Source organism: Rana temporaria, chromosome 1 (genome assembly GCF_905171775.1).
Source record: "Rana temporaria chromosome 1, aRanTem1.1, whole genome shotgun sequence".
NCBI lineage: Eukaryota > Metazoa > Chordata > Amphibia > Anura > Ranidae > Rana > Rana temporaria.
The window spans coordinates 610960727-610987654 of NC_053489.1; the positions used below are offsets into that span (position 1 = coordinate 610960727).

A 26928-nucleotide genomic window follows, 5' to 3' on the forward strand; every position below is an offset into this window, starting at 1 on the left:
CAATTGGAGGAGTTTTCCCTTGTGGGGCATGCTGGGGAGGGGTATTTCTGTGGCGGAGCCCGTTGTTCTTCGCGGGTTCCTGGTTCTGGGTGCGGCACCCACCTTTAGGGTGTGCGCACATCACGGGCCCCACCACTATGGCCTGCCAGGCCGGGGTCGCGTGCTACGTGGAGTTCCTGACTCTGCGCTCTCATAGCCCAGAGCAACTGATGCTGCCAGGGGACCCCAGTGACTTACTGGGTTCCCACACCTACTGAGAAGATCCCAAGCTGGGTACTGTTCGGTGGGGGATCGGTCTGAGGAGAACCCGGAGGCAGGTGATCCATCAGTACTTGAACGAACCATCGGGGATCTGGGTGGCCGGACACTGACAGGTTACAATTCAAACTGTCAGTCGGTGACCTCGAAAGACATGTGGCAGAGGTCTCACCGTAACATCCCGGTTTAATTAGAGCCAAGACGGTGGCAGAGGCTTGTTCCTCCCAGAAGCTCTAAGTGGCGCTCTGGCTGCCAGGCCTGTGAGAGAGGTCTGTCCAGGGGCACTTTACCCACTCCGGCTGGAGTGGCAACGAGACTAATACAATTGCTAAAGGGCAGGACTGCCTTTATTATCCATAGCCTGATTCTGTGAAGTTGCTCTTCCTTCAGCAACCTGTCCTGTCTACCTCAAGTTGACATGTTGGTCATGTTTGACCAGAAAATAAAGCATTGAAAACGGCAGCCAATGGTATGGACATTCTGTTACTGCTCTTAACACCACCATCACCCCTAGGCACAGTATAGAGGTAACTTAAATACGCCGATCCCAAATCTAACCAGCGGCTCCTCCTTTTTGGAAGCCAATCTGACCCTTTGCGACCAGATCCTACGCTGAGCTGTCAGCCACGGCTTCACTGTAGAGGCAGATGCACAGGAGATGGACGACAATCCCCATAGTAACTATGGGTGACGTCACTTCCCATTAATTTCACAGCCGTTGACGGCCGTGTCCTATACAGAGCTTCCGCCGCTAGAGATCAGGTCGGGGCGGGTCAGATCGGCTTCCAAAAAGTTATGTATACTAATTTTTTCTTTACAAGGATGGAAGAGGTAAGTGTTAGATCCGTGGTGTCTATAGATGTAGAGGATTTTAGTTTTTGCATGGACTTCCACTTTAACTGTTTAAAGTGTATCTAAACCCAGAAACAAAAATGTTATATATTGCAGTTTTCTAGTCCTTAGATGTGGCTGCATTACATTTCTTTTTTCATGCAGGTTTTAATATCGTATTTACTATACAATTTGTCTTTTTCAGTCTTTTGACGTATAACATGGGCATTTTGAATCTCGGGCAGATTTGTCACGATTCTGCCCTCGATTTCAAAACACGAAAGAGAAAATAGTTGAGCTTTTTTTGGGTGACATGCTTCACATGATGCGGTTTGCTGCAAATCGTGTGACAACCGTGGCAGAACCGCTCCGTGTTTGTGCGATTTGTCATTCACACCTGGGCGTTTTGAAATCGCGGACAGAATTGTGGCAAGTCTGCCCACGATTTAAAACGCCCAGGTGTGAATGTAGCCAAGAAATTTTCAGATTTTGCTGGATGTCATGAGGGTAAATACAGTTGACTATTACAGTATACACAGTCAGCCATTACATTGTGTCTAATCCCCATGTGGACTGGTGATAAACAAAATTGTAACTTTATTGATTTGTACACAATTGAAAATTCCACATGCAAGCATAGAACAAAAAAGGTAAATAAAGGTATACAAATATATAAAAAGGTGGAGTCATCCTTTAAGTTCTGGAACAGAAATCGCAAAACTGTAAAACCAGCGTTGTAAATGTAATGAGATTTACAGGTGAATCTAAAAAAACTAGAATATCATCAAAAAGTAAATTTGTTTCAGTAATTTAATTCTAAAAGTGAAACTCTTATATTATATAAGATTCGTTACACACAGAGTGATATATTTCAAGCATTTCTTTATTTTAATTTTGATTATTATGGCTTACAGCTAGTGAAAACCCAAAATTCAGTATCTCAGAAAATTAGAATATTACATAAGACCAATAAAAAGGGAGTTTTGATACAGAAATGTTAGATTGTTGAAAAGTATGCTCATGTACAGTATAGTATGCACTCAATACTTGATCAGGGCTTCCTTTGTATGAATTACTGCATTAATGCAGCGTGGCATGGAGGCGATCAGCCTGTGGCACTGCTCAGGTGTTATGGAAGCCCAGGTTGCTTTGCTAGCGGCCTTCAGCTTATTTGCATTGTTGGGTTCGGTGTCTCTAATTTTCCTCTTGACAGATCCTCTATGGGGTTTAGGTCAAGCAAGTTTACTGCCCAATTAAGCACAGTGGGCCCAATCCACAGAAACCCGGCGCAACGTATTTTTTCCCATTTAAGTAACACCGCCGCAAAATCTCTACCTAAGTGCCCGATCCACAAAGCACTTACCTAGAAATTTTGAGCGGTGTAACTTAAATCCGTCCGGCGCAAGGCGTTCCTAATTTAATGGGGCGAGTCCCATTTAAATTAGGCGCGCTCCCGCGCCGGACGTACTGCGCATGCTCCCGACGTCATTTTCCCGACGTGCTTTGCGCGGTTTTACGTTGCGCCAGGTTTTGACAATCGCGACGGGCGTAAAAAAAAAAAAAAACGAGTTGCGGCGGGGAAAAAAAAAAGAGCGACGCGGGATAGAAGGGTCTACTTTTACAAGGTGTAAACAGTTTAGGCCTTGTAAAAGCAGCCCTAATTTTGCGACGGCAAACTAATACTTACGGAGAAATAACGAAGCGTAAAAGCTTCGTGGATCTCCGTAAGTGCTAATTTGCATACCCGAAGCGGCATTTCGACGAGAAATGCCCCCAGCGGCGGCTGCGGTACTGCATCCTAAGATCCGACAGTGTAAGTCCCTTACACATGTCGGATCTTCTGCCTATCTATGTGAAACTGATTCTGTGGATCAGTTCCATAGATAGAAACAGGGATACGACGGCGTATCAGTAGATACGCCGGCGTATCCCTTTTGTGGATTAGGCCCAGTGATACCAAGATCAAAAAAACTGGTATTGGTACTTTTGGCAGTGTGGGCAGGTGCCAAGTCCTGCTGGAGAATGAAATCAGCATAAAGCTAGTCAGCAGAGGGAAGCATGAAGTGCTCTAAAATTTCCTGGTAGAGAACTGCGCTGACTTTGGTCTTGAAAAAACACAGTGGGCCAACACCAGCAGATGACACGGCTCCCCAAATCATCGCTTACTGTGAAAACTTCACACTGGACCTCATGCAGTTTGGATTCTGTGCCTCTCCACTCTTCCTCCAGACTCTGGGACCTTGATTTCCAAATGAATGAAATTAAAAATACTTTAGATCGAAAAGAGGACTTTGGACCACTGAGCAACAATCAAGTCCATTTTCTCCTTTTTCAGCCCAGGTAAGATGCTCCTGACATTGTTTCCGGTTCAGGAGTGGCTTGACACAAGGAATGCGATCATTGTAGACCATGTTCTGGATACGTTTGTGTGTGATAGCTCTTGAAGAACACCAGCCATTGTGCACCCCTTGTGAGTCTCCCCAAAATTCTTGAACGGCCTTTGCTTTACAATCCTCTAAAGGCTGCAGTTATCCCTGTTGCTTGTGCACTTTTTTCTACCACACCTTTTTCCTTCCACTCAACCTTCCATTATTATGCTGTGAATGACTGTCTTCTGGACAACTGTCAAGTCAGCAGACTTCCCCATGAATGTGTAACCTACTGAACAAGACTGAGAGACAATTTAAATGTTCAGGAAACCTTTACAGAGGTTTTCAGCTAATTAGCCGATTAGAGTGTGACACCTAGGGCCAGATTCATAAAAGAGATACGACGGCGTATCTCCTGATACGCCGTCGTATCTCTGAGATACGACTGTCGTATCTATGCGCCTGATTCATAGAATCAGGTTACGCATAGATCTCCCTAAGATCCGACAGGTGTAAGTGACTTACACCGTCGGATCTTAGGCTGCAATTCTAGGCCGGCCGCTAGGTGGCGATTCCATTGCGGTCGGCGTAGAATATGCAAATGACTAGTTATGCCGATTCACGAACGTACGCTTTGCCCGTCGCTGTAAATTAACGTAGTTTCCGTAGAGATACGCGGCGTAAAGATAAACCTACCCTCTAGGTGGTCTAGCCAATGTTAAGTATGGCCGTCGTTCCCGCGTCGAAATTTGAAATTTCACGTCGTTTGCGTAAGTCATCCGTGAATGGCGCTGGACGCCATTTACGTTAACGTCAAAACCAATGACGTCCTTGCGACGTCATTTAGCGCAATGCACGTCGGGAAATTTTAGGGACAGAGCATGCGCAGTACGTTCGGTGCGGGAACGCGCCTAATTTAAATGGTCCCCGCCCCATTTGAATTAGGCGGGCTTGCGCCGGGCGGATTTACACTATGCCGCCGCAACTTTACAGGCAAGTGCTTTGTGAATCAAGCACTTGCACGTAAAACTTGCGGCGGTGTAACGTAAATGTAATACGTTACGCCGCCGCAGAGTAAGCCGATTCTACCTAAATCTGGCCCCATAAGTCTACAATATTTAACTTTTTCACAATATTCAAATTTTCTAAGATACGGAATTTTGTGTTTTCACTAGCTGTAAGCCATAATCATCAAAATAAAAGAAAGAAATGCTTGAAATATATGACTCTGCGTGTAATGAATCTATATATAATATATGAATTTCACTTTTTTAATTAAATTAAATAAAAATTTTGATGATATTCACATTTTTTGAGACGCAACTGTACTATACGTAGCAAAGAGCTCTAGATGTAAGACACACCATCATTTTCCCATACCTCCACAGGTCTTTCCTTCCGCCGAGGGGGTTTGTATATGGTGGGTTTTTCCAGGAAAACTATCCCACCATCATCTTCTTCCTCCTCTGAAATCACCTCTTGCACCTCATGGATTGTGTTATCGGCCACCTCTGTCTGATCCATTTCTACCTCAATCACTAAGTCCACATCAAGCTACACAGCATAAATAAATATCACAATGAAACACTCATTTCACTGCATTGCAAAATAATTAACAGAGTTCTATGGTTAGTGAACACAATCTCACGTTGAAATTAAATTTACTGCAAATGAACCAAACCATAGGACAGACCACTCTTATTACACTGCATTACAAAGGGTATCCAAACTGGGCACTGGCATTAGCAAGGGGCACTGCAACCAACATGCACAAATCAAATATTAAAGTGAACTCAGCTCAGGAACATTTTGTGTTTTGTAGGGGTGAGAGAGTCTTTTTCTTCTTTTTTTTTGTTTGTATTACAGCATTTGTGGACCAGCAGCCCTAAAGTCAGCTTTTGACTTTTGGTCCACTTTCAAGTCAAGTTTCGTAATAGGTGGAATACAAAGGGGAACAGTTCTGATTTTTAGATTTGCTAATATTAAACAAAAAATTCACAGATTTGTTTGTCCGTCATTTCTATTTTTTCTTACTATAATGTTCAACAAAGCTTTGCTAAACGTTACTGACTGATCAACAAATTGCTTGAGAGGGAACTGGGAAGTTACAATCTAGCAGATATGAAATGGCTTACGTCTAAAACCATGCTAGGATGTTCAGTGGACAGTCAGACTAAGGTCATACAACTATGACTGAGATCAAAGCCCAAATGGTAAATTGTAGTGAAGCAAGGGGTACAGTTCTTCGAATAGTGGTTTTGGTTTTCCTCTATAGGAAATGCATGTGGAACGTCATCTAAAACCTTTTTTGAAATTTGGATAAGGTGAAGAAGGGTATAGGACTGTAAGCATGGGGCAACGCTGCAAAATTTAGTTGGGGTCACCTGGCGACCTCCCACTGTTGTACATGCCATTGTCAACTGTGACAATACTGTCATTGATCCAAAAGTGGAACTGACGACTTAAATAAAAATAAATAAAAAAGGAGCAGGTAGGCTTTTAATTGTAGAAGAGACTCTGCCCAATCAAGATGGGGGAGAAGATGCCAACACTGACAAGGGACCTTGTGGGCATCAGACTGTTGAAGCAAGGTAAGTATTGCGTAATTTAATTCCACTTTAGCATAACAAGTATTCCAACCTCAAGGACAGACAGCAGGAGAGCTATCGGCATAGTCCAGTGATGGCGAACCTTGGCACCCCAGACAAGTCAACTACATTTCCCATGATGCATAACTACACTGCAGAGTGGGAAATGTAGTTCCAAAACATCTGGGGTGCCAAGGTTCGCCATCACTTGCAAAGTCTGTACACACTACAGACCAGTGTTGTGTATCTGTGGAAAGGAAGGAGGGGGCAGCAGTGCAGGGGATTCACTTTTAAACTTTATTTTCCAGTTAGCTCTCATGTGCTTACCAGTCTTTAAGAGTATATCAGATTTGAGATCTCAGGGCCCTAATAAAAAAAAATCGAAGCCTTGAAAAAGGCAATCTAGTAGTTAGAAAAAAGTTGTATAAGTGATAATAATACCAATTAATATATTTATATGATCAAATGTGTGTTAATGTTCCTGCACACAATTACTCTAGATTTTTACTATAAACGTCTATAAACTTAGCTTTTTTGCAGACCTACAAATTCTAACTGTCTTATCAGGTTTTAGCTGAGGGGGGACTCTGGGATTTTTGACCTAATTAGATATACAGTTTTTTTTTTTTTCTGTTGGCTGGACAAAAAGTTCTAAGAGCGAATATTTAACACTGCCAAGACAGTTTTACTTTACAGAGAGGGATTTATGACTAGCCAGGGTTTTGATATGCACTCCTGTACATCTAGCCTTCTTGGCTGGCAGGGTCAAATGTTTGCCTTCCCATCTTCCCTAATGGTGCCCCCTACCACCCCAGATACCATAGGACTAGTGTGGGCTGCTGTGAGTATAATTAGGCTACTGGGAGGGTTAAATCCTCTGCCATTTTTATAGCTTGATTTCAACTGCTAGTATCCTCATGCCCCTATAGCTGTAAAACGGCACAGATGTAAAGGCCAGCCATTAAAGTGGATGTAAACCCCCTTCTTTACCCATAGAAGTGAACAGCCTCAGATGGTACACAGAGATGAAAAATACCCCTTGCATACTGTAAGTTTTACATGCATATCTGCAGTTTTCAGCTTTATATATTCTTTAGAAAGTGCACATTGGGTTAGAGATTTTCTCTACCTGTTCAGCAGCACTGGGAGTGGATCCTCCAATCAGCCAAAACAGCTGAATGGAGGAAAGGAACACAACTCCCCCCCTCCCCTCCACATAGGGACTAGAGACTTACAGAGCTGTGACAAGTCAAGCTCTCTGGTAATGTATTTATAGCAACCTCCCACGACACAAATTTCAGGCTGGTTTTATCTTGGTTGACAGAGAACAGAGACAGCGAAAGTTATCATGCTGATACTGTAATGCCACGTACACACGATCAGAATGTCCGACAACAAATGTTCGATGGGAGCTTTTTGTCGGAAATTGCGACCATGTGTAGTCCTCATCGGACATTTGCTGTCGGAATTTCCTACAACAAGAATTTAAGAGCTGGTTCTCAAATTTTCCGACAACAATTCAATTTTTGTTGTCGGAAATTCCGATCACGTGTACACAATTCCGACGCACAAAATTCCACGCATGCTCAGAATCAAGCAGAAGAGCTGCACTGGCTATTGAACTTAATTTTTCTCAGCTTGTCGTACGTGTTGTACGTCACTGCATTCTTGACGAGCGGAATTTGCGACAACATTTGTGTGACCGTGTGTATGCAAGACAAGTTTGAGCCAACATCCGTCAGAAAAAAATCCAAGATTTTGTTGTCGGAATGTCCGATCGTGTGTATGCGGCATAACCGAGCAACGAAACAGCAGAAACAAATGGGACTCAGGGCTTTGGAGAGAGATAATAAAACACTACAGATATATGTGCTTAGGTTAGATTTCTTGAATCAGGTTTACATCCAATTAACCTGTACCTTATGAAGCAGCAAGCTACCATTTTCCAGTAAGGGACGACTGCTTTATAATGCTATTGGAACAGTTAAGTTGTTTCTGGGCAGTTGTAAAGTAGTATGGAGTTGTAAAGGAAAAAGGTTTTTTACCTTAATGCATTCTATGCATTAAGGTGAAAAAACTTCAGAGTTTACCGCCCCCCCCCCCCACCTGGCCCCCCGTTATATTTACCTGACCCCTCGAAAGTCCCGCGCTCGGCCCCGACATCCTCCTCGCCGCTCAGCCTGGCTGCTGATTGGCTAGAGCGGATGGATTGAAAGCAGCGCAGCCATTGGCAAGCGCTGCTGTCAATCACATCCAATGACGCGGCGTGCCGAGGGTTGGGGCCGAGTGATACAGTGAGCGGCTAAGGCCGCTTGCTGCATCAGAGGACTGCGCCCGTAAGGACTACACACAATGCAAGCTTTCTCGCATAAATGACCTTGCGGGGAGGACCCGCGACAGCCGCCGAGTGACCCCAGAAGACGAGGATCAGGGCCACTCTGTACAAAACAAACTGCACAGTGGAGGTAAGTATAACATGTTTGTTATTTAAAAAACAAAAAAATTCCTTTGCAACTGCATTAAGGCTGGCCATAGATGGTTCAAATCTCAGCTGATTCAGCAGTAACTGGCCAAGATTCGAACCATGTATGGGCAAGCTGAATGTACCAAGTTGATCAATCGATCCAGCCTGATGGATTTTACATGCAATAATCACTGTCTTCTCCTGATGGCGATAGCTTTACCCTTGAGGAGAATACAATGGCTCAACTGTCTGTGTTGAAGGGGGAAATGAGCAAATTTATTTTTGGAAAAGCTAGGCTTTCCTTCACCCGGGGCAAGGACTCCGTTTGGCAGACAAGGACTCTGTTTGGACTCCCCTGCAGAGAAGCTCTCCATCCACACACCCCCAGATCCCTGCTTAACAGGGTTGCCAACCTCCCCAACCCCCATTTTGTTTTTACTGACAAAACATTTAAAACATTAACCAGTATAAAAAAAGTACAACGACCTGGGGCACCCTGGAATGGAACATAAAGGACCAGGGAACAGTGGGTATGGCAAGAGGGGAATAAGAAGAGCGAGGAGAGAATAATGATAATGAGAGAGAGAGAGATATTGGGGGGTATAGGGAAAGAGAGAGAGAGAGAGGCAGAGAAAGACAGAGAGGCAGAAAAAGAGACAGAGAAAGAGTCAGACAGGCTCCCCCGGCCAGCATCTTTCAATGTGTTTCACCAGGGTGGGCAGTGCCTCCCCCCCTCCACGCTGGCGCCCGGGGCACGTTCTCCCCTGCCCCCCCCCTTCCCAGTTTCAGCCCTGGATGCAGAAAGGACATATGGCCAGTGTAAGAGCATGGCGGAAAACACCTAGTTAATGGATACTGAACAATACAGGTACATGTCTGCTACAATCTTGGCAAGTGTGTCAACATGCACTTAGTAAATGTTATAAACCACGCATGGAAACCATCAAGTGAATGTTATCCAAACAACAGTTATTTTTTTCCAGACAGTAAAAGAGCCAATCAATTATGTAGTAGAAACCCAACATGCTTATCAGGACAAACCAATCTGGTTAGTGGCAAATAAATGGAATCTACAATGGAATCTTTATTTTTTCCTAGGTTAGTTCCATTTACTACAAATATAGCTAATTGCTCATTGGTTGCTATAGGGTATAAAAACAAACTAGTCTTTCAAGTGAAACTAAACCCTCCTAACCTTTACAGTCAAGGAAGCTGTCATCTTATGCCATGTACACACGATCGGAATTTCCGACAAGAAAAGTACGTTGGGAGCTTTTGGTCGAAAAAAAATCCACGGTTTCCTTGTCGGAATTTCCGATCGTGCGTACGCGGCATAAGCCTCTGTTTGAGCTGCAGTTGCCATGGTGCTGCACATGTGATCAGTTATATCACTGACATTTGATGGCTTGACAGTTCTCTTGAGAACACAAGCAATTGTGAAAGATATCATTCACAACATGCCTTGAACGTAATTGCTTTGGGAAACCATTAAACCAATGGGTTTAGTTCTGCTTTAAGTATGGACTGTTGAAAGACTTGTGTCTAGTCATAACAGGGCACCACAGATGACTGCACCTTGCTTTTCATTGAATATATTTTGCTTAGGTCAGCGACAGTTCTGATCCTGACCTCCCTGGGGCCCTAAGCAAATAGACATGTCACATTAAAGTTGAGATGTGGGGGGGGGGGGCGTGGTGTTCTGCAGTCGGAAATTACATCTTACATTAAAGTGAGAAGCAGGGGGTGCTGACTTTTTACCTCTTCTCCCATGTAGCCAGCGAAAATGACTTCTCACCAGGGGGGGGGGGCCTCTAGTAATTTAGGGGGCCCTCTGCAGCTTTGCGGGGCCCTAAGCGGCTTGCATAGTGAGTCTATAGGGCGGATCGGCCCTGGTCAGAGATATAGAACATTCTGAAGCTAGAGACTGCTCTGTAACTAGCCTTTTCAAATGGATATTAGCAATGACAGCCTACATATTGCTGAATAATGACGGTTTCTATGCAAATACTGACTTTTTGAAAGTCAGTATGAATATTTTTGAGTTTCCCCCTCATCCACTAAACAAAGCTTCAGTTCAGATACCCAAAACTATTGTGGTGCTCTTCGCATCATCAAAGGGAAATCTGGCTGTGCAGTGCTGTGAGGAGGGTTATTTACAAATGGCAAATCTATTTTGCACTACAAGTGCAAACTACAAGTGCAAAGTGCACTTGAAAGTGCACTTGGAAGTGCAGTCGCTGTAGATCCGAGGGGGACATGCAAAGATAATAAAAAAACAGCATTTTAGCTTGCACATGATTGGATAAATCAGCAGATCTACCCCCCCGATTTACAACTGCACTTCCAAGAGCACTTTCACTGCAATTCCAAGTGCACTTTGCACTTGTAGTTTGCACTTGTAGTGCAAAGTGGATTTGCCTTTGGTGTCCACAATATTGGAGAATGGTTTTCATGTTTCAATTGTATGTAGGTTTGCTGGTAGTTAAAGTGTGAAGAGCCATTTTCAAAGGGAGACCCTTTAAAATTCCCCAGGGGAAATCATTGCAAACTGGAATACTTTAGATCCCTGGTGCCCAACCTGCAGCCCAAGGGCCGCATGTGGCCCTTTTTGTATATAATGTGCAGCCCTGGGATATCAGCAGACTGTAGTGGGAACATTGATTAGGGTAATCACATTGATCTATACTAGCCTCATGTAACATGTTCCCAGTTTTGTATTCTGCAGTATATCCCCAGCCAACAATGTATCCTGTCCACACTCTGACTCTCATTTCCTTTATTAGGTCTGCAGCTTCTGACAGTCCTCTCAAGCATTATATATATATTGATCATTATATGCGGCCCTTTGGTGATGTCAGGGGCCACATTTGAGGCCCTCTTTAGCTCATAGGTTGACAACTACTGATTTAGACTATCAATTGTAGTTCATTGTAGACTCCTTGTGAAACACTCACAAAAAACAGTGCAAAAAATCGTCAAAGGCATGCAGAATGACACTTACACAGAAGCCCAAGGCCAGGACATTGTCACATACGGGAAAAAGAAACAGTAATGTTACAATTCCATCTTCCTCCAGATTCACATGAAAACCTTCATTCACATAAATGTAGCTTCTTTATTTAGAAGGTCATAAAATCATTCTTTATTGTGTAGGGAGCTTGATCAATTAATAGGCAAATTCTTACATTCTCCAAATTTTTAAAATATGCGCTAGGTTCACAAAGTAAAAAGCAGCTTGTTAAAAATTGTGATAACAATTCCCATTTTAAATATAAACCAAAGCAGCAATCCAAATCAATGATATAAAGTGCAAAAGTGCAATATGAAACGTCAAACAGTGAAACGTGAGACAGTGCAAAATTAGACTCCCCTAATCAATATTCATATAATTCATCTAAAATGAAAGAAAAAAAAAGAGTTCAAGAGTGCAATATGAGACAAAAGTCAATAAAAATTGTGTAAAAGTGTCAAATTAGATGTCTATTATTACCAATATACACATAGTTCGTCGATAATATTAGATAAAAAAAACTGAATCAATAATGAACTCCTAAGGGTACAAAGAAATACAATTTAAAGTGTATTTAAATGCCTATGTAAAAGGAGCTGACATATATTCCATAACTTATTGTGGAGTAAGGAGGAAAGACTAGTGGTGGTGGGAATATTATAAGGGTGAGAAGTGTTAGTACAGCCCGAAGCAAAAAAATAAAAAATTAACGTAGGGCTAACATGATATGTGACTGGAGGTGACAGGGCTAACATTTTTTGCAGTTAAGAGGGCCTTTTAGGGGATTGGTGCGGACAGTCACTTTAGGAGGGGCTTCATGGGGAGTTTTGGGAGGGGAGAAAAGAACCCCACGGTGAGGAAACATGGGGGGGAACATGGGGCCCTTCATCAGAGTGGTTTACTTAGTTAGTCAGATTGAAAAAAAGTCCATCTAGTTCAACCCTAACTAGTCTTATGTCTGTTGTTTCTTGCTATTACGGTTGGGGTCTTTGGAGGCATATTAGGGACCCATCTAGGGTAGTCCCCGGTGGAATGGCAGTTATGGTGGATTAACTGGTAAGTAAAAGTGTGGTAAAAGTGTGGTATCTGCCGAATGTGGTTCGTCCCCCGAGCCAGTGTGGTGCGTTTAGGGACCGTGTAAGTACTTACACAGATACGAAATGTATAATTAATAAGGATCGTCAACCTTCATTTTCTGGTGATTGTTTATTATTTTGGTTTCCTGTTTTAATGAAGGTTTTTTTGTCATGTTTTTTGTTATTGTTTTAATAAAGGGACCGAGACAGCCATTTTTACTCCAACATTGGTGTCAATAGTTTTTCTTATAATTTTAAGTTGGGGTAAACGATGGGGATTGGGTAGCAGTTAAAGTTCAAGGGTCGGGATTGCATCTGAGGTACCTTAGTCATGCCTGTGTGGTCAGTTTGTTTTTCCTCCACATATATTGCTACTGTTTCTTATCTAACAGCATAAAAAATGCTGCATTATACACATACTGCAATCAGATTCTGTCTCTACAAAGACTAACCTTAATATTAAGATAACATTTCATGAATGACATATTGCAGAAGGTCCATTGACTGTGCACTGGCTAGATAAAGTATTCTACATTTAGGTAATGCTGCTCTGATATAATGTCATAAAGCAATATACTGAGAACTGGCCTCCATCCCGGGAAGCACTTAACATCGTCAGGCACTATATATTATGACCTTCTCGATATGTTCTGCTGCAAATTTTCAATCACACAGACGAGAAAAATCCTTTTTCCGATAATAGCTTGCAGTTATCAATTTATAAAGACCTATTAGCAATTTTATTTCTGATCAAATTCGGAATGGTTCACTGGATAAGTCATACAGATGTGACAATTAAAGCGGATGTCCGCTGAAAAAAAATTATTAAAAGCCAGCAGCTACAAATACTGCAGCTGCTGACTTTTAATATCAGGACACGTACCTGTCCTGGAGTCCAGCGCCGTCCGCAGCAGAGGACCAGCGATCGCTCATCACTCATCACGAGTCGCGCTACGCCTGCCGATTGGCTCCCACTGTGTACTGGGAGCCGAGTTTTCCCAGAACACAACGGGGGGAAGGTGACGTCATGCCCACAGTCCCACAGTCTGCCCGAGACTGTGTGGCCGAAAGTGGGTGCAAATACCTGTCTTTAGACAGGTATCTGCACCCCCTCCTCCCTGAAAGGTGTCAAATGTGACACCGGAGGGGGGGAGGGTTCCGATCAGCGGGAGTTCCACTTTAGGGTGGAGATCCACTTTAAGCTAATGAATGTTCTATAGCAGTGATATGAAATAATCAGAGCTACTTCCTGCTAGTCCTCAATTGTGTTGGTGGGTTCATTTTCACCTGTGTTACTGCACCTCATAGAGGGACTCTTATCAATATATTATTTTACTGTTTAGGAAAATTACAAATATTAAAGTATGTATGGCCGAAATGTATTTTAAGGCTCCATGCACACTAGTGTTTTTATTTTATTTTTTTAACTCCTGTTATTAGCATTTTTTCCTGCTCCTAGAAGCTAAATAGTGTTATCCTATGGGTCCAAGTACACTACATTAGTGTTTTTTTGAGCTTCAGCGTCTAATGCCGCGTACACATGATCATTTTTCGGGTTATAAAAAATGATGTTTTTTTTAATGTCATTAAAAACGATTATGTGTGGGCTTCAGAGCATTTTTCGGGTTCTAAAAAATGGGCAAAAAAAAAAAATTAAAACATGCTCTATTTTTTAAGGACGTTTTTAAAGTTGTTGTTTTTCGGGTTGTAAAAAATGGTCGTGTGTAGGCTTTAACGACGTGAAAAATCTGCGCATGCTCAGAAGCAAGTTATGAGACGGGAGCGCTCCATCCGCATGGAACTTCCCCTTTATAGTGCCGTCGTACATCACCGCGTTTTGCTAGAGCATTTTTTTTCACGATCGTGTGTAGGCAAGGCCGTTTTAATGACCAAGTTGAAAAAAACGTTGTTTTTTCTAGAGCCTGAAAAACAAAATTTTTTAGAACCTGAAAAATGATTGTGTGTACGTGGCATTAGAGTTGTATTTGTAGAGTTAAACGCCGCTGAAACACTCCTATCAGCGTTTTTTTTTTTTTTATGTACTGTAAAAACGATAATAAAATGCACCTAACAGCTTCTAAAAGCTACTGAAACAAGAAAGCTCAGAAAAGTCATTATCGACATTTTTCATCCAGCATTTTGTTTTCTAGCATTGAGCTTATAAAAAAAAATGCTAGTGTGCATGGAGCCCTATAGTTTTCAATAGAGTAGTTAAAGTGGTTGTTAAGCCACTATGGGCCAGATCCACAGAGCAAGTACGCCGGCGTATCTACTGATACGCCGGCGTACTTTCAAATTTCCCGCGTCGTATCTTTAGTTTGAATCCTCAAACCAAGATACGACGGCTTCTGGGTTCGATCCGACAGGCGTACGGCTTCGTACGCCTTCGGATCGTAGGTGCAATACTTCGGCGCCCACTGGGTGGAGTTCGCGTACTTTTCCACGTCGGGTATGCAAATTAGCGATTTACGACGATCCACGAACGTACGCGCGGCCGTCGCATTTTCTAACGCTGTGAGAAACTTGTTAGTACTGCCATTATTTTACATCAGGCATTCAGTGTGTTAGACTTAGAGGCTGTAAGAAGGGTGTTCTAGCATCACTAGCAGATGAGTTTCAGGATCACCAGATAACAGGTAAAAGGGAGAAGGGAAGCCTGGAGCACTACAGCAATGCGGGATAAAAAAAATCTCAACTACTAAGCAGCTAGGCTTTGCTCCCTTTCAAGATCTACCAAGAATGAAAATTACTCAAATTAAAAATGTTACATTTAGACATTACATGCCTAGAGATACATTACTATATTTCCATATAAATTGGTTTTCTTATTTTCATTGTAAGAAATTCTCAAGCAATATTAAAGTGGTATTAACCTAAATCCAAAAATGCAACTTTTGAATCATAAAGATGTGGTGGCTGCATTCTTTTATTTAGGCCTCTTCACCTGTGATCTGGCCAGTAGCACGCCTCTTGTATTAGAGTGCCTCCACTCTGGATGAAGGAGCACAGAGGCACCTTTGAACAGCAGCATTATTAATCTGGGGGTAGGGGAGTGTTAGATGGACTAGCAGATTAAAATACACAAACAAAATTAAAGTGGAAGTAAACCCTCCTATACTATTCAACCAAGGAAGCTGTCATCTTGGACTCTGTTCTTCAACTTCCATGATGCTGCACAATGTGATCAGTTATGACACCAGCAGGGGCGGACTGACCATTGGGGCCCTCGGGCAGGCCCCATCAAGGTTGTCAGCCTCAGTAAAACCAGGGACAGTATGTAAAAATCTGTTTTTTTTTTTACATCTGTCCCTAAAATGTGCCTTACCGACTTCCTTTTGGTCTAAAAATCCCAAGATTATAGCTGTCCCGCCTCTCCAGTACCTTTTCAGTGTGTGTGTGTGTATTCTGTGTGTATGTATACTGTGTGTGTATACTGTGTATACATACTGTATGCGTGTGTGTGTGTGTATACTGTGTGGCCCCATAATCTATTGCCTGGGGGCCCCATAATCTCCTATTGCCCTGGGGCCCCATAATCTCCTATTGCCTGGGGCTCCATGAGTTGTCAGTCCGCCGATGGACACCAGCCATCGGATAGTTTGACAGTTTGGTTGACAGCACAACCAATGTGACAGTTACATGGTTTGTGCCAGAAATGGAACTGTTTTTTGAAACTGGCAAATCGATTGGGTTAACTTCCACTTTAAGCAGAACTCCAGCTAATACTTTATAAGCAGTTAACAGAAAACAGTTTTTTTGAGGGATAAAAGTTTTACATTAAGAAATAAAAGCAGACCATTGTACAGCAAGCACCCAATGTCAGTATTAAATGGTTTGCCTCATCCCTGTAATTGTTACATCTGCAGGACAGCTTGTTCTGTTGAAAAATAACAGACTTACTGGCTGGATCACAAGGTGAAAATAAAAGAAAAGCCAAAAAATAAGACAGAATGCAGCGATCACATCCAAGAATTGGTAAGCTGCAATATAATAAATGCCTGCTTTTGGGTTTAATACTGTTAAAGCGGAGGTTCACCCTAAAAACAAGTACATACCATTCAATCCAGCATACTGCCGACATTTACAGTATGCTGTTTTTTTTTGGTTTACATACCATAGTATATGTATTCCCCCCCCCGGCTTCTGGGTAGTGAATCCCGCGGGAGTGGGCGTTCAATCACTAGTCTCTGAATAGGAACGCCCACTCCCGCGGGATTCACTACCCGGAAGCCGGGGGGGGGGGGGAATACCTATACTAGGGTATGTAAACCCGAAAAAAAAAAAAAAAAAAAAGCATACTGTACATGTCGGCAGTATGCTGGATTGAATGGTATATACTTGTTTTTAGGGTGAACCTCCGCTTTAATACCCGAGCATTAGAAACAAAGAGCGCACTCCAACTGTGTAATAAGAATAATGAACGCATACAGAAAATAATAAATATATGAGATTGTAAGCTCTAACGAGCAGGGCCCTTTGATTCTTAGTGTATTAAATTGTATTGTACTTTTATTTGTGTGCTCATAAACTTCTTTGAGAAAAAAATAATAAAAAATGAAATTGTATTGTAATTGTATTGTATGCCCCTATGCTGTAAAGTGCTGTGTAAACTGTTGGCGCTATTTAAATCCTGTATATTAATACAATTAGAAACCATATTATGGATCTACATCCCTTCCTAAAATGACAGCATTGATATCTTGACTAACACTGCTATGCTCGTATTTAACAGTAGAGGGCGCCTGATCCCATCGATAGACATACAAAGCTGTAAAGGCAGACAGCTCCAACACATTTCTACAATCCCTTGTAGAGCATAGAACATCTTCATGCATGAAAGCCACAATGTTGTCATCTAGCTCTGCTCTACAGATTTCCTCTAGCAAAGATTTTTGGTTAGTAACCAAGTCTGATCCTAAATGGGGTTACCAGTGAAATGATGTCTTTGCACACAAATGATTCTCATTCCAAGAACAGGCAATTGACAGCTGTTAGGACAGAAGCCTTATGCCACATACACACCATCACTTTATGTGATGAAAAAAAACGACACTTTCTGTGAAGTAAAAAATGACGTTTTTGAAACTTCAATTTTCAAAGACGAAGTTGCCTACACACCATCGTTTTTCTCACAATGTTCTTGCAAAGCGAGGTTACGTTCCACCACGTTTTACCATTGAAGCTTGCTTCATAAGTAGCTTCTGGGCATGCGTGGATGAAAAAACGTCTTAGAAAACGAAGTTTTTTGCTACACACGGTCAATTTCTGTGAAGTAAAAAGTGCACTTTTGAAAAACGACACATAAAATTGAAGCATGCTTGAATTTTTTTTGGTCGTTTTTTACAAGACATAAAATGACGTTTTCCCCCACACACAGTCAATTAAAGTGACGTTTTTGAAAACGTCATTTTTTTCCATCACATAAAGTGATGGTGTGTACGCGGCATTAGATGGAGCCATTGCACTCACCTCGCAGGACTTTGCCAGATGAACAGCATGAACACACTGCAAAAAGTGGCAGCATTATATGAGTGTATGTCATATTATATGTAACTCAGACACAAGGAAATTCTCCTACTCGTTTCCCATCTGTGTTTTCAGTAACAGAATTATTTTGCAGGTTGGGAGTGGAAACACGACCCGACTGATGTAAAGTTAAAGGATAATTCCAAACCTGGCCTGGGCAGGCATGTTAATACAGCGACGAAAAGGGATGATCGCCAAATCTTATTATTAAATAGCAATAATAAGCATCTTAATAAAACCAATCGATTAACTTTTCCATCAGCTGGGGTATCTTTTGGAATTTGCACACATAGGCCCGGATTCACGTAGAGCGGCGTACATTTGTGCGGGCGTAGCGCATCTCATATGCGCTACGCCGACGTAACATAGAGAGGCAAGAGCAGTATTCACTAAGCACTTGCTCCCTACGTTGCGCCGACGTAGCGTAAATTGGTCGGCGTAATTCAAAGTAGGAAGGAAGTGGGCGTGATCCATTTAAATGAAGTGTGACCCCATGCAAATGAAGGGCCGAACGAACGGCGCATAGGCGCGCATGCTAAGAATCACGTCGAATATACTCCTTAAGATATGACGGCTCAATGCCTACGACGTAACCTACGCCCAGCCCCATTCACGTACGACTTACGTAAACTACGTAAAATACGACGGCTGTTCCCTGGTCCATACCCTAACATGACTTACACATGCTTTATGAGGCTTAACTTTACGCCGGACGTACGCCTTACATAAACAGCGTAGATTACTGCGACGGGCGTAAGTACGTTCGTGAATCGGCGTATCTCGCTCATTTACATATTTAAAGCGTAAATCAATGGAAGTGCCCCTTGCGGCCAGCGTAAATATGCGCCCAAGATACGACGGCGTAGGAAACTTACGTCGGTCGTATGAAGCCAAAATTCAGGCGTATCTTACTTGCAGAATCAGGCGCATAGATACAACGGCGCATCCGTGCACTTAGGCGGCGTATCAGTAGATACGTCGGCGTAAGCGCTTTAAGAATCCGGGCCATAATGATTAAAGCTGGATACACACTATACAATTTTCTTCAGATATTTTCCTTTAGATTTACCAAAACCGTATAAAATGAGGTCAAACCTTAACAGTTTCAATTTGTATGCAATCAGGCAGGCCCTTGCACTACATGGTTTTGGTAAATCGAAAGCCTCGTACACACGATCGGACTTGTGTGATGGCAGGATGTTGTCGGATAATCCGACCGTTTGTATGCTCCATCGGACAATTGTTTTCGGATTTTCCAACAACAAATGTGGGATAGTATGCTTTAAGATTTTCCGACAACAAATGTGCGATGTCGGATTATCCAATTCTTTGTACACAAATTGGAAAAAAATCCAAAGTACAAACACGCATGCTCCGAACCAGTGCTAACCATAAGACAACATCAGCAGAAGTTGCCCAAAGGGTGGCGCTAAAGACCTGAAAAACAACTTAGATTTGTGTTTGTTGGCCAACAATTATTTGCCGTTTGTATGCAATACAAGTTCCTAGCCAACGCCCTTCGGACAAACGTCCTACGCTTTGTCTGCGGAAAATCCGATTGCGTGTACGAGGCTTAAAGGAAATCAAACAACAAAAGTTGTGTAGTGTGTATCCAGCTGAAGGCTTGGTTTACACCTGTTCGTTTTTTGGTGCTTGGTAGGTTTGCAGTTGTGCCATACTCTTTCCATTTTTGGATGATGGATTGAACGTGAGATGTTCAAAGCTTGGGATTTTTCTTTTTATAATCTAACCCTGCTTTAAACTTCTTCACAACTTTATCCCTGACCTGTCTGATGTGTTTCTTGGCCTTCATGATGTTGTTTGTTCACTAATGTTCTCTAACAAACCTCTGAGGGCTTCACAGAACAACTGTATTTATACCGAGATTCAATTACACATAGGTGATTAGGTACTAATTAGGTGACTTCTCAAGGCAATTGGTTCCACTAGATTTTAGTTAGGGGTATCTGAGTAAAGGGGGCTGAATACAAATGCACGCCACACTTTCCAGATATTTATTTGTAAAAAAAAAAAAATGAAAAGCAATTATCATTTTCCTTCCACTTCACAATTATGTGCCACTTTGTGTTGGTCTATCACATAAAATCCCAATAAAATACATTTGCGTTTTTGGTTGTAACATCACAAAATGTGGAAAATTTCAAGGGGTATGAATACTTTTTCAAGGCACTGTATTTGTCAGCCAAGGGCTGTTCTTAGAGCTTTGCCCACAGAGGGCATAAAAGAGAACTGCAAGAGTGCAGCAAAAAGATTCAAAATGACCCTTATTACAACATCCGCCTGGACAAAAGCTGTGACCAGTCCAATAAGGTGCCACCCTTACTACAGCCATGGCCAGCCTTGATGTTCCAGCACTACAAGTGTCACTACTTATCCTATTACAGTAATGCAATTACCGTTTACAGAAATGTATTATCTAAAATAATATATCATTTGTATTGTCATTCAATCAGTGACCATCATGCTGAGATAATTAGCAGTCACGCCATCACATGCATACATGACAAAGCTGGCATTCTCTATGACCCAAGGGACAAATGACCTAGAGAATAAAGTCAGCGATCCTACAACCAGTTCTGTGTATCCACTGTAATTATGTTCTCCCATTTCTGCTGTGTACAATACTACTATTATTCATGTGTATTCTGGTAATGTGGGGGTGACACATTTATATATAATGACCTCATGCACTCAGCCCCAGTGATCAATACTGAAACTATTGTAGCTTCAAAGACAAAGAAACCACAGCATGTTGGTTTTCCAACACTTACTAAGCACAATGCCAACCATCTTCTCTTGCCTCTGAAGAAAAACATCAACCAACCTAAGGCCTCATGAACACAGAGGAATGAGGACATACAATGTCAATTTTGGCAATATTTTTGCACTCAGGAGCTATAGATTATATTGTCAAAAGTATTGGGACACCTGCCCTTAGACACACATGGCATTTTTTGGCATCACTGTCTTAGGCCGCGTACACACGATCAGTCCATCCAATGAGAAAGGTCCGAAGGACCGTTGTCATCGGTTAACCGATGAAGCTGACTGATGGTCTGATGTGCCTACACACCATAGGTTAACCACTTGAGACCCGCGCTATTGACAAAAGACGTCAACAGCGCGGCTCTCAAGTGCCAAGTGGACGTCTTTGGACGTCATTTAAAGTGCATTACCCGCGCGCGCCTCTGGGGGGCGCGCAGCGGGTAAACACTGTCCCGGCGCATCACTGAAGAGCCGATGCGTGTACCTGGCGGCCGTGATGTCCGCCGGGTACACGCGATCGTCGGTAACACAGCAGGGACGTGGAGCTCTGTGTGTAAACACAGAGCTCCACGTGCTGTCAGAGGAGAGAGGAGACCGATCTGTGTCCCTTGTACATAGAGACACAGCATCGGTCACCTCCCCCAGTCACCCCCCTCCCCCCACACAGTTAGAACACACCCAGGATACACATTTAACCCCTTCCTCACCCCTAGTGTTAACCCCTTCCCTGCCAGTCACATTTATACAGTAATTAGTGCATTTTTATAGCACTGATCGCTGTATAAATGTGAATGGTCCCAAATTTGTGTCAAAAGAGTCAGATACGTCCGCCGCAATATCGCAGTCCCAATAAAAATCGCAAATCGCCGCCATTACTAGTAAAAAAAAAAAAAAAAATCATAATTCTGTTCCCCATTTTGTAGGTGCTATAACTTTTGCGCAAACCAGACGCTTATTGCGATTTTTTTTTTTTTTACAAAAATACGTATCGGCCTTAACTGAGAAAAAAACAGTTTTTTAAAAAAAAAATTGGGATATTTATTATAGCAACAAGTAAAAAATATATATATATTTTTTAAATTGTCGCTCTTTTTTTGTTTATAGCGCAAAAAATAAAAACCGCAGAGGTGATCAAATACCACCAAAATAAAGCTCTATTTGTGGGGAAAAAAGGACGTCAATTTTGTTTGGGAGCCACGTCGCACGACCGCGCAAATGTCAGTTAAAATGACGCAGTGCCGGAAGCTGAAATTTCGCCTGGGCACGAATGGGGTTTATGTGCCCAGTAAGCAAGTGGTTAAATAACCGATCGTGTCAGAACGCGGTGACGTAAAACACAACGACGTGCTGAGAAAAAAAAAAAGTTCAATGCTTCCAAGCATGCGTCGACTTGATTCTGAGCATGCGCGGGTTTTTAACCGATGCTTTTGCATACTAACGATCGGTTTTAACCTATCGGTTAGGCATCCATCGGTTCAATTTTAAAGCAAGTTCTCATTTTTTGACCGAAGGTTAACTGACCAATGGGGCCCACACACGATCGGTTTGGACCGATGAAAACGGTCCTTCAGTCCGTTTTCATCGGTTATGACGATCGTGTGTACGCGGCCTTGGTCTGTAGGGTTCAATATTGAGTTGGCCCACCATTTGCAGCTATAACAGCTTCAACTCTTCTAGGAAGGCTGTCCACAAGGTTTAGGAGTGTTTCTATGGCAGTGGTTCTCAACTCCTGTCCTCAGGACCTACCAACAGGCCAGGTTTGCAAGATAGCTGAAATATATCACAGGTGATATAATTTTCTGCTCAGTGATTGCAGTAATCTAGTCTGCATCTCCCCAAGGTAATTCTTAACTGGCCTGTTAGTGGGTCCTGAGGACAGGAGTTGAAAACCACTGGTCTATGGCAGAGTTTGACCATTCTTGCAGAAGCACATTTGTGAGGTCAAGCACTGATTTCGGACGAGAAGGCCTGGCTCACAGTCTCCACTCTAATTCAATCCAATGGTGTTCTATCAGGTTGAGGTCAGGACTCTCTGCAGACCAGTCATGTTCCTCCACCCCAAACTCACTCATCCATGTCTGTATGGACCCTGCTTTGTGCACTGGTGCTCAGTCATGTTGGAACAGGAAGGGGCAAAATCCAAACTGTTGCTATTGTCCAAAATGTCTTGGTATGTTGATACCTTAAGGCCTCGTACACACCACCGGATCTATCCGCTGCGATTTATCCGCGTCTCAGTTCCAGCGGATAGATCCGGTGGTGTGTACGTCCGAGCGGACATTTAACGGTGGAAAAAATTGCAGCCGACGGATTTCCAGCGGATAAAAATTTCTTAGCATGCTAAGAAATCTATCCGCTGGAATCCTGTCCAGCGGATTGATCCGGTGGTCTGTACAGACTCACCGGATCAATCCGTCCGCTCCTCTCCCTCGCATGCGTCGTAATGATTCGACGCATGCGTGGAAGTCTTTATCTTCCAGCGTCGCGCACGTCGCCGCGTCATCATCGCGGCGACGGCGCGACACGTCACCGCGGATGGATTCCGCGCGGATTTCGATCTGATGGTTAGTACAACCATCAGATCAAAATCCGCCAGAGGATTTATCTGCAGGAACGGTCCGGAGGACCGTTTCCAGCGGATAATCCTCTCGTGTGTACGGGGCCTAAGAGTTCCCTTCACTGGAACCAAGGGGCCAAGTGAAAATAACCCCATCACCAAATGATTTGGACCAGTGCACAAAGCAAGGTCCATAAAGGCATGGATGAACGAGTTTGGGGTGTAGGAACTTGACTGGTCCTGACCTCAACCCGATAGAATACCTTTGGGATGAATTAGAGCGGAGACAACGAGCCAGGTCTTTTTGTCCAACATCAGTGCCTAACCTCAAAAAAATTGGTGCTGGTGGAAAAATGGTCAAATATTCCCATAGACACACTCCTAAGCCTTGCGGACAGCCTTCCCAGAAGAGTTGAAGCTGGTATAGCTGCAGAGGGTGGGTCAACTCTATATTAAACCCTATGAACTAAAACTGGGATTCTATTAAAGTGTATGTGCGTGTAAAGGCAAGTGTCCCGATACTTTTGACAATATAGTGTATGTCGTACTTGCATAAACTCGCACACAAGCCTAAATCCATAAAATTGACTTTGCGCATCCAGGGATTTACAACCGTGCATGGGTTTATGTAAGTACAACATATCCCAGCGTCCAGATACTTAGTACTCTGGGCAACTGTAAGCTCAACTCCCTCCGCTACTCTCCCAGCAGTGACTTAACATCTCACCCCCTCCTTCAAGTAGGGGGTTCAACAACTCAGCCTCCCTCTGCTCTCCTCTGAGCACTCACCCAGGGGAGGAGAATATACCGAGTTCCAGAGCGATCCAATGAATTCAATTTAAGCTCTTCTGCTTTGAGGATGAATTTCCCCACAGTGTCTGCAGCTACAGTACAGAGCTTGTTGGGGACTTGTTTTAAAGTTCATTTACTGGTTAAGAATATGCAAATACTTGAATATCCACAGCCTGAATATCGTACAAGCCACCTTTGCATTCTCTCCTCATTCTAATAAGGCCTCTTGGCAAAGTTGAAATCCTTGTAACGTTTGAATGAGGGGTTCAAATGAAAGAATCTCCTTTTGTCAAAATGTATAGTTTAACCAAAATATGTCTTCAAGAATTTATCTGTAGGACTATTTATGTACATCAATGGTGTAAACAGCTGTGCCTGGTAGGAACAATTTCCATCATAAATCTGCATGCTGGGCTTAGATTGAGTGAAACAAACGCACTTGTCTGCTGTAAACGACATAGTTTGTGTATTGCTGAAAATGGCAGTTGTGAAACCAGTGTGATCACAGTGACACAAAGGACATTATTAGGTGACAAGGTGACATGGCGGACAAGGACACATTTTTATGACATCTCCACCAACCTGATGGCTCGCTGCCCTGGGTTGCACTCCGAGATAATTTAGACTTGGTGGTTTTGCTCGTTGCGCGTGGTATGACCGGAGACGGTGACGGGCTTTCACCCCGAATGCTAGACAGGTCCTGCATGCTGAAGCTCCTCAGTCTTTCTGACAGCGCCCCCTGTCCCTGGAAGAAGGGGGAAAAAACATTGCTTTAAAATTATAAATTTTTTCCTGTGCTGGCTTTTAAGTGCAAGTAAACATAAACCAAAAGTTAACGTAAGCAAAAGAGACACTAACTGCTCAGAGTTTTAATACAGAAGGTATAGAAGGAGCATTTTAAAAATTGAAATCTTAATTTTCAGTTTTAATAAAGAAATTATAAAACTATTAGGTAGTGTTGTTTTAAAATGTTCACATTTATATGTATTATTTATTAGTGTTACAATAAAATGTGGCATTTAATTGGATAACATATATTAAAGTAAAACTATAGACAAAACTTATTTGTTGTTTTTAATAAAGTGGAAAGGGATTAGAAATTATGTCAGTTTTTATTCCTGTCTGTGCCCCCATTAGGGAGATTCCCCCTCTCTATTGGTCCTGTTTACCATTATCATTGAAAGTGAACGTAAAAGAAAACTCCAAACTTTGGGTTGTCCCCAGAAATCTTATAACCATTCAGTTCAAATTCCCTTAAGTACACACGATCAGTCCATCCGATGAGAACGGTCCAAAGGACCGTTGTCATCGGTTAACCGATGAACCCAACTAAAGGTCCGTCGCGCCTACACACCATCGGTTAAAAAAACGATCGTGTCAGAACGCAGTGACGTAAAACACAAGGACGTGCTGAAAAAAAACGAAGTTCAATGCTTCCAAGCATGCGTCGACTTGATTCTGAGCATGCGTGGGTTTTTAACCGATGCTTTTGCATACTAACGATCGGTTTTGACCTGTCGGTTGCCAGTCCATCGGTTCAATTTTAAAGCAAGTTCTAAAATTTTGGACCGAAGGTTAAATAACCTATAGGGCCTACACACGATCGGTTTGGACTGATGAAAACGGTCCTTCAGACCGTTCTCCTCTGGCGATCCTATTGTGTGTACGCGGCCTTAAAGTGTTACTAAACCCACAACAGTAAAATCGGTCTATATATGTAGTAAAGCATCCTTGGTATATTTACTGTGGAACCTAAGGGGTTAATTTTCTACATTGTGTAAAAAGTCTGTTCGATACTGTCTTCTCTGATCCTTCCCATCTTCCACTGTCTCCAAAAAATAACCCGATAATTACAGAGCCAGGGGACAGGCTGCACATGCTCAGATTCGTGTGTATTGAGTTTTATTTTTCTTGGGAGAGTGCATGTGATCAGCACAGGACCAATCAGCACTGTTCAGACAGAGGGTCAGGGGTCCTGCATTCTCATTGGACAATCGTGGGAGAGTGAAAGCTCCTCCTACAATCTTTAACCAGAGACTCATAGAAATCACAAGACTGCTCTAACTGCTAATGAGAAAGGGTATTTAGCAGTTTATATTTACTAAAATAATTGCATCTTCAAGGTCCAGTGTACTATGGGAGACCAGATATAGTGAATGCAGAGTCCTGGGTTTAGTAACACTTTAACTTTCAGGGATTTCCTTTCACTTCCTGTTAGGTTATGGGACTAATCGATATACAACTGTCACATGACCCAGCTTTTTCCCAGCCTGTCTGCAGGGAAACATCAGCAGGAGGAGCTTCTAGTCCTCTGCTGCCGGTCACATGTTCAAAAAAAAAAACTGCCTTTGGAATACAGAGTAAAAATACATAATTAATATTAATTTACTGTTTTAAATTGTCATACAAATGTATATTTGAAATCCAGTCTTTCTTATTTTTTTGGTAACAACATGGTGTGGGCGGATGTATGTCAGTCACAGGCTGTGTCACGACCCCTCCAGCCTGTGTCTTAGAATAAGAGGAGGGTGAAGCTTCCATTAATCTACATGTAATATCCCACCCCTATTGTATTAAGTTGGTTAGTGGGCATTGAAGAGGAGCAGGGAGAAAATGGGCTGTCATTTACCAGAGTAAATACACCCACATGTGTGACTCACTTGGATAACA

At 42.6% G+C, this 26928-nt stretch overlaps 1 protein-coding gene across 5 annotated transcripts in view; it reads right to left on the reverse strand.

Annotated features, from left to right (window-relative positions):
• The window catches only part of REEP1 (receptor accessory protein 1), a 143693-nt gene that overhangs the window by 16001 nt on the left and 100764 nt on the right, over positions 1 to 26928 (reverse strand). For 2 of the 5 annotated variants that reach the window (XM_040335227.1, XM_040335228.1), the window contains exons 6-8: positions 24841 to 25003; positions 18066 to 18101; positions 4839 to 4996 (exon numbers count right to left, since the gene is read on the reverse strand). In XM_040335227.1, coding sequence (XP_040191161.1) covers positions 4839 to 4996; positions 18066 to 18101; positions 24841 to 25003 — 357 coding nt within the window. The remainder of the gene's footprint in view (positions 1 to 4838; positions 4997 to 18065; positions 18102 to 24840; positions 25004 to 26928) is intronic. The other 3 variants (XM_040335232.1, XM_040335231.1, XM_040335230.1) reach the window with 2 other exon arrangements.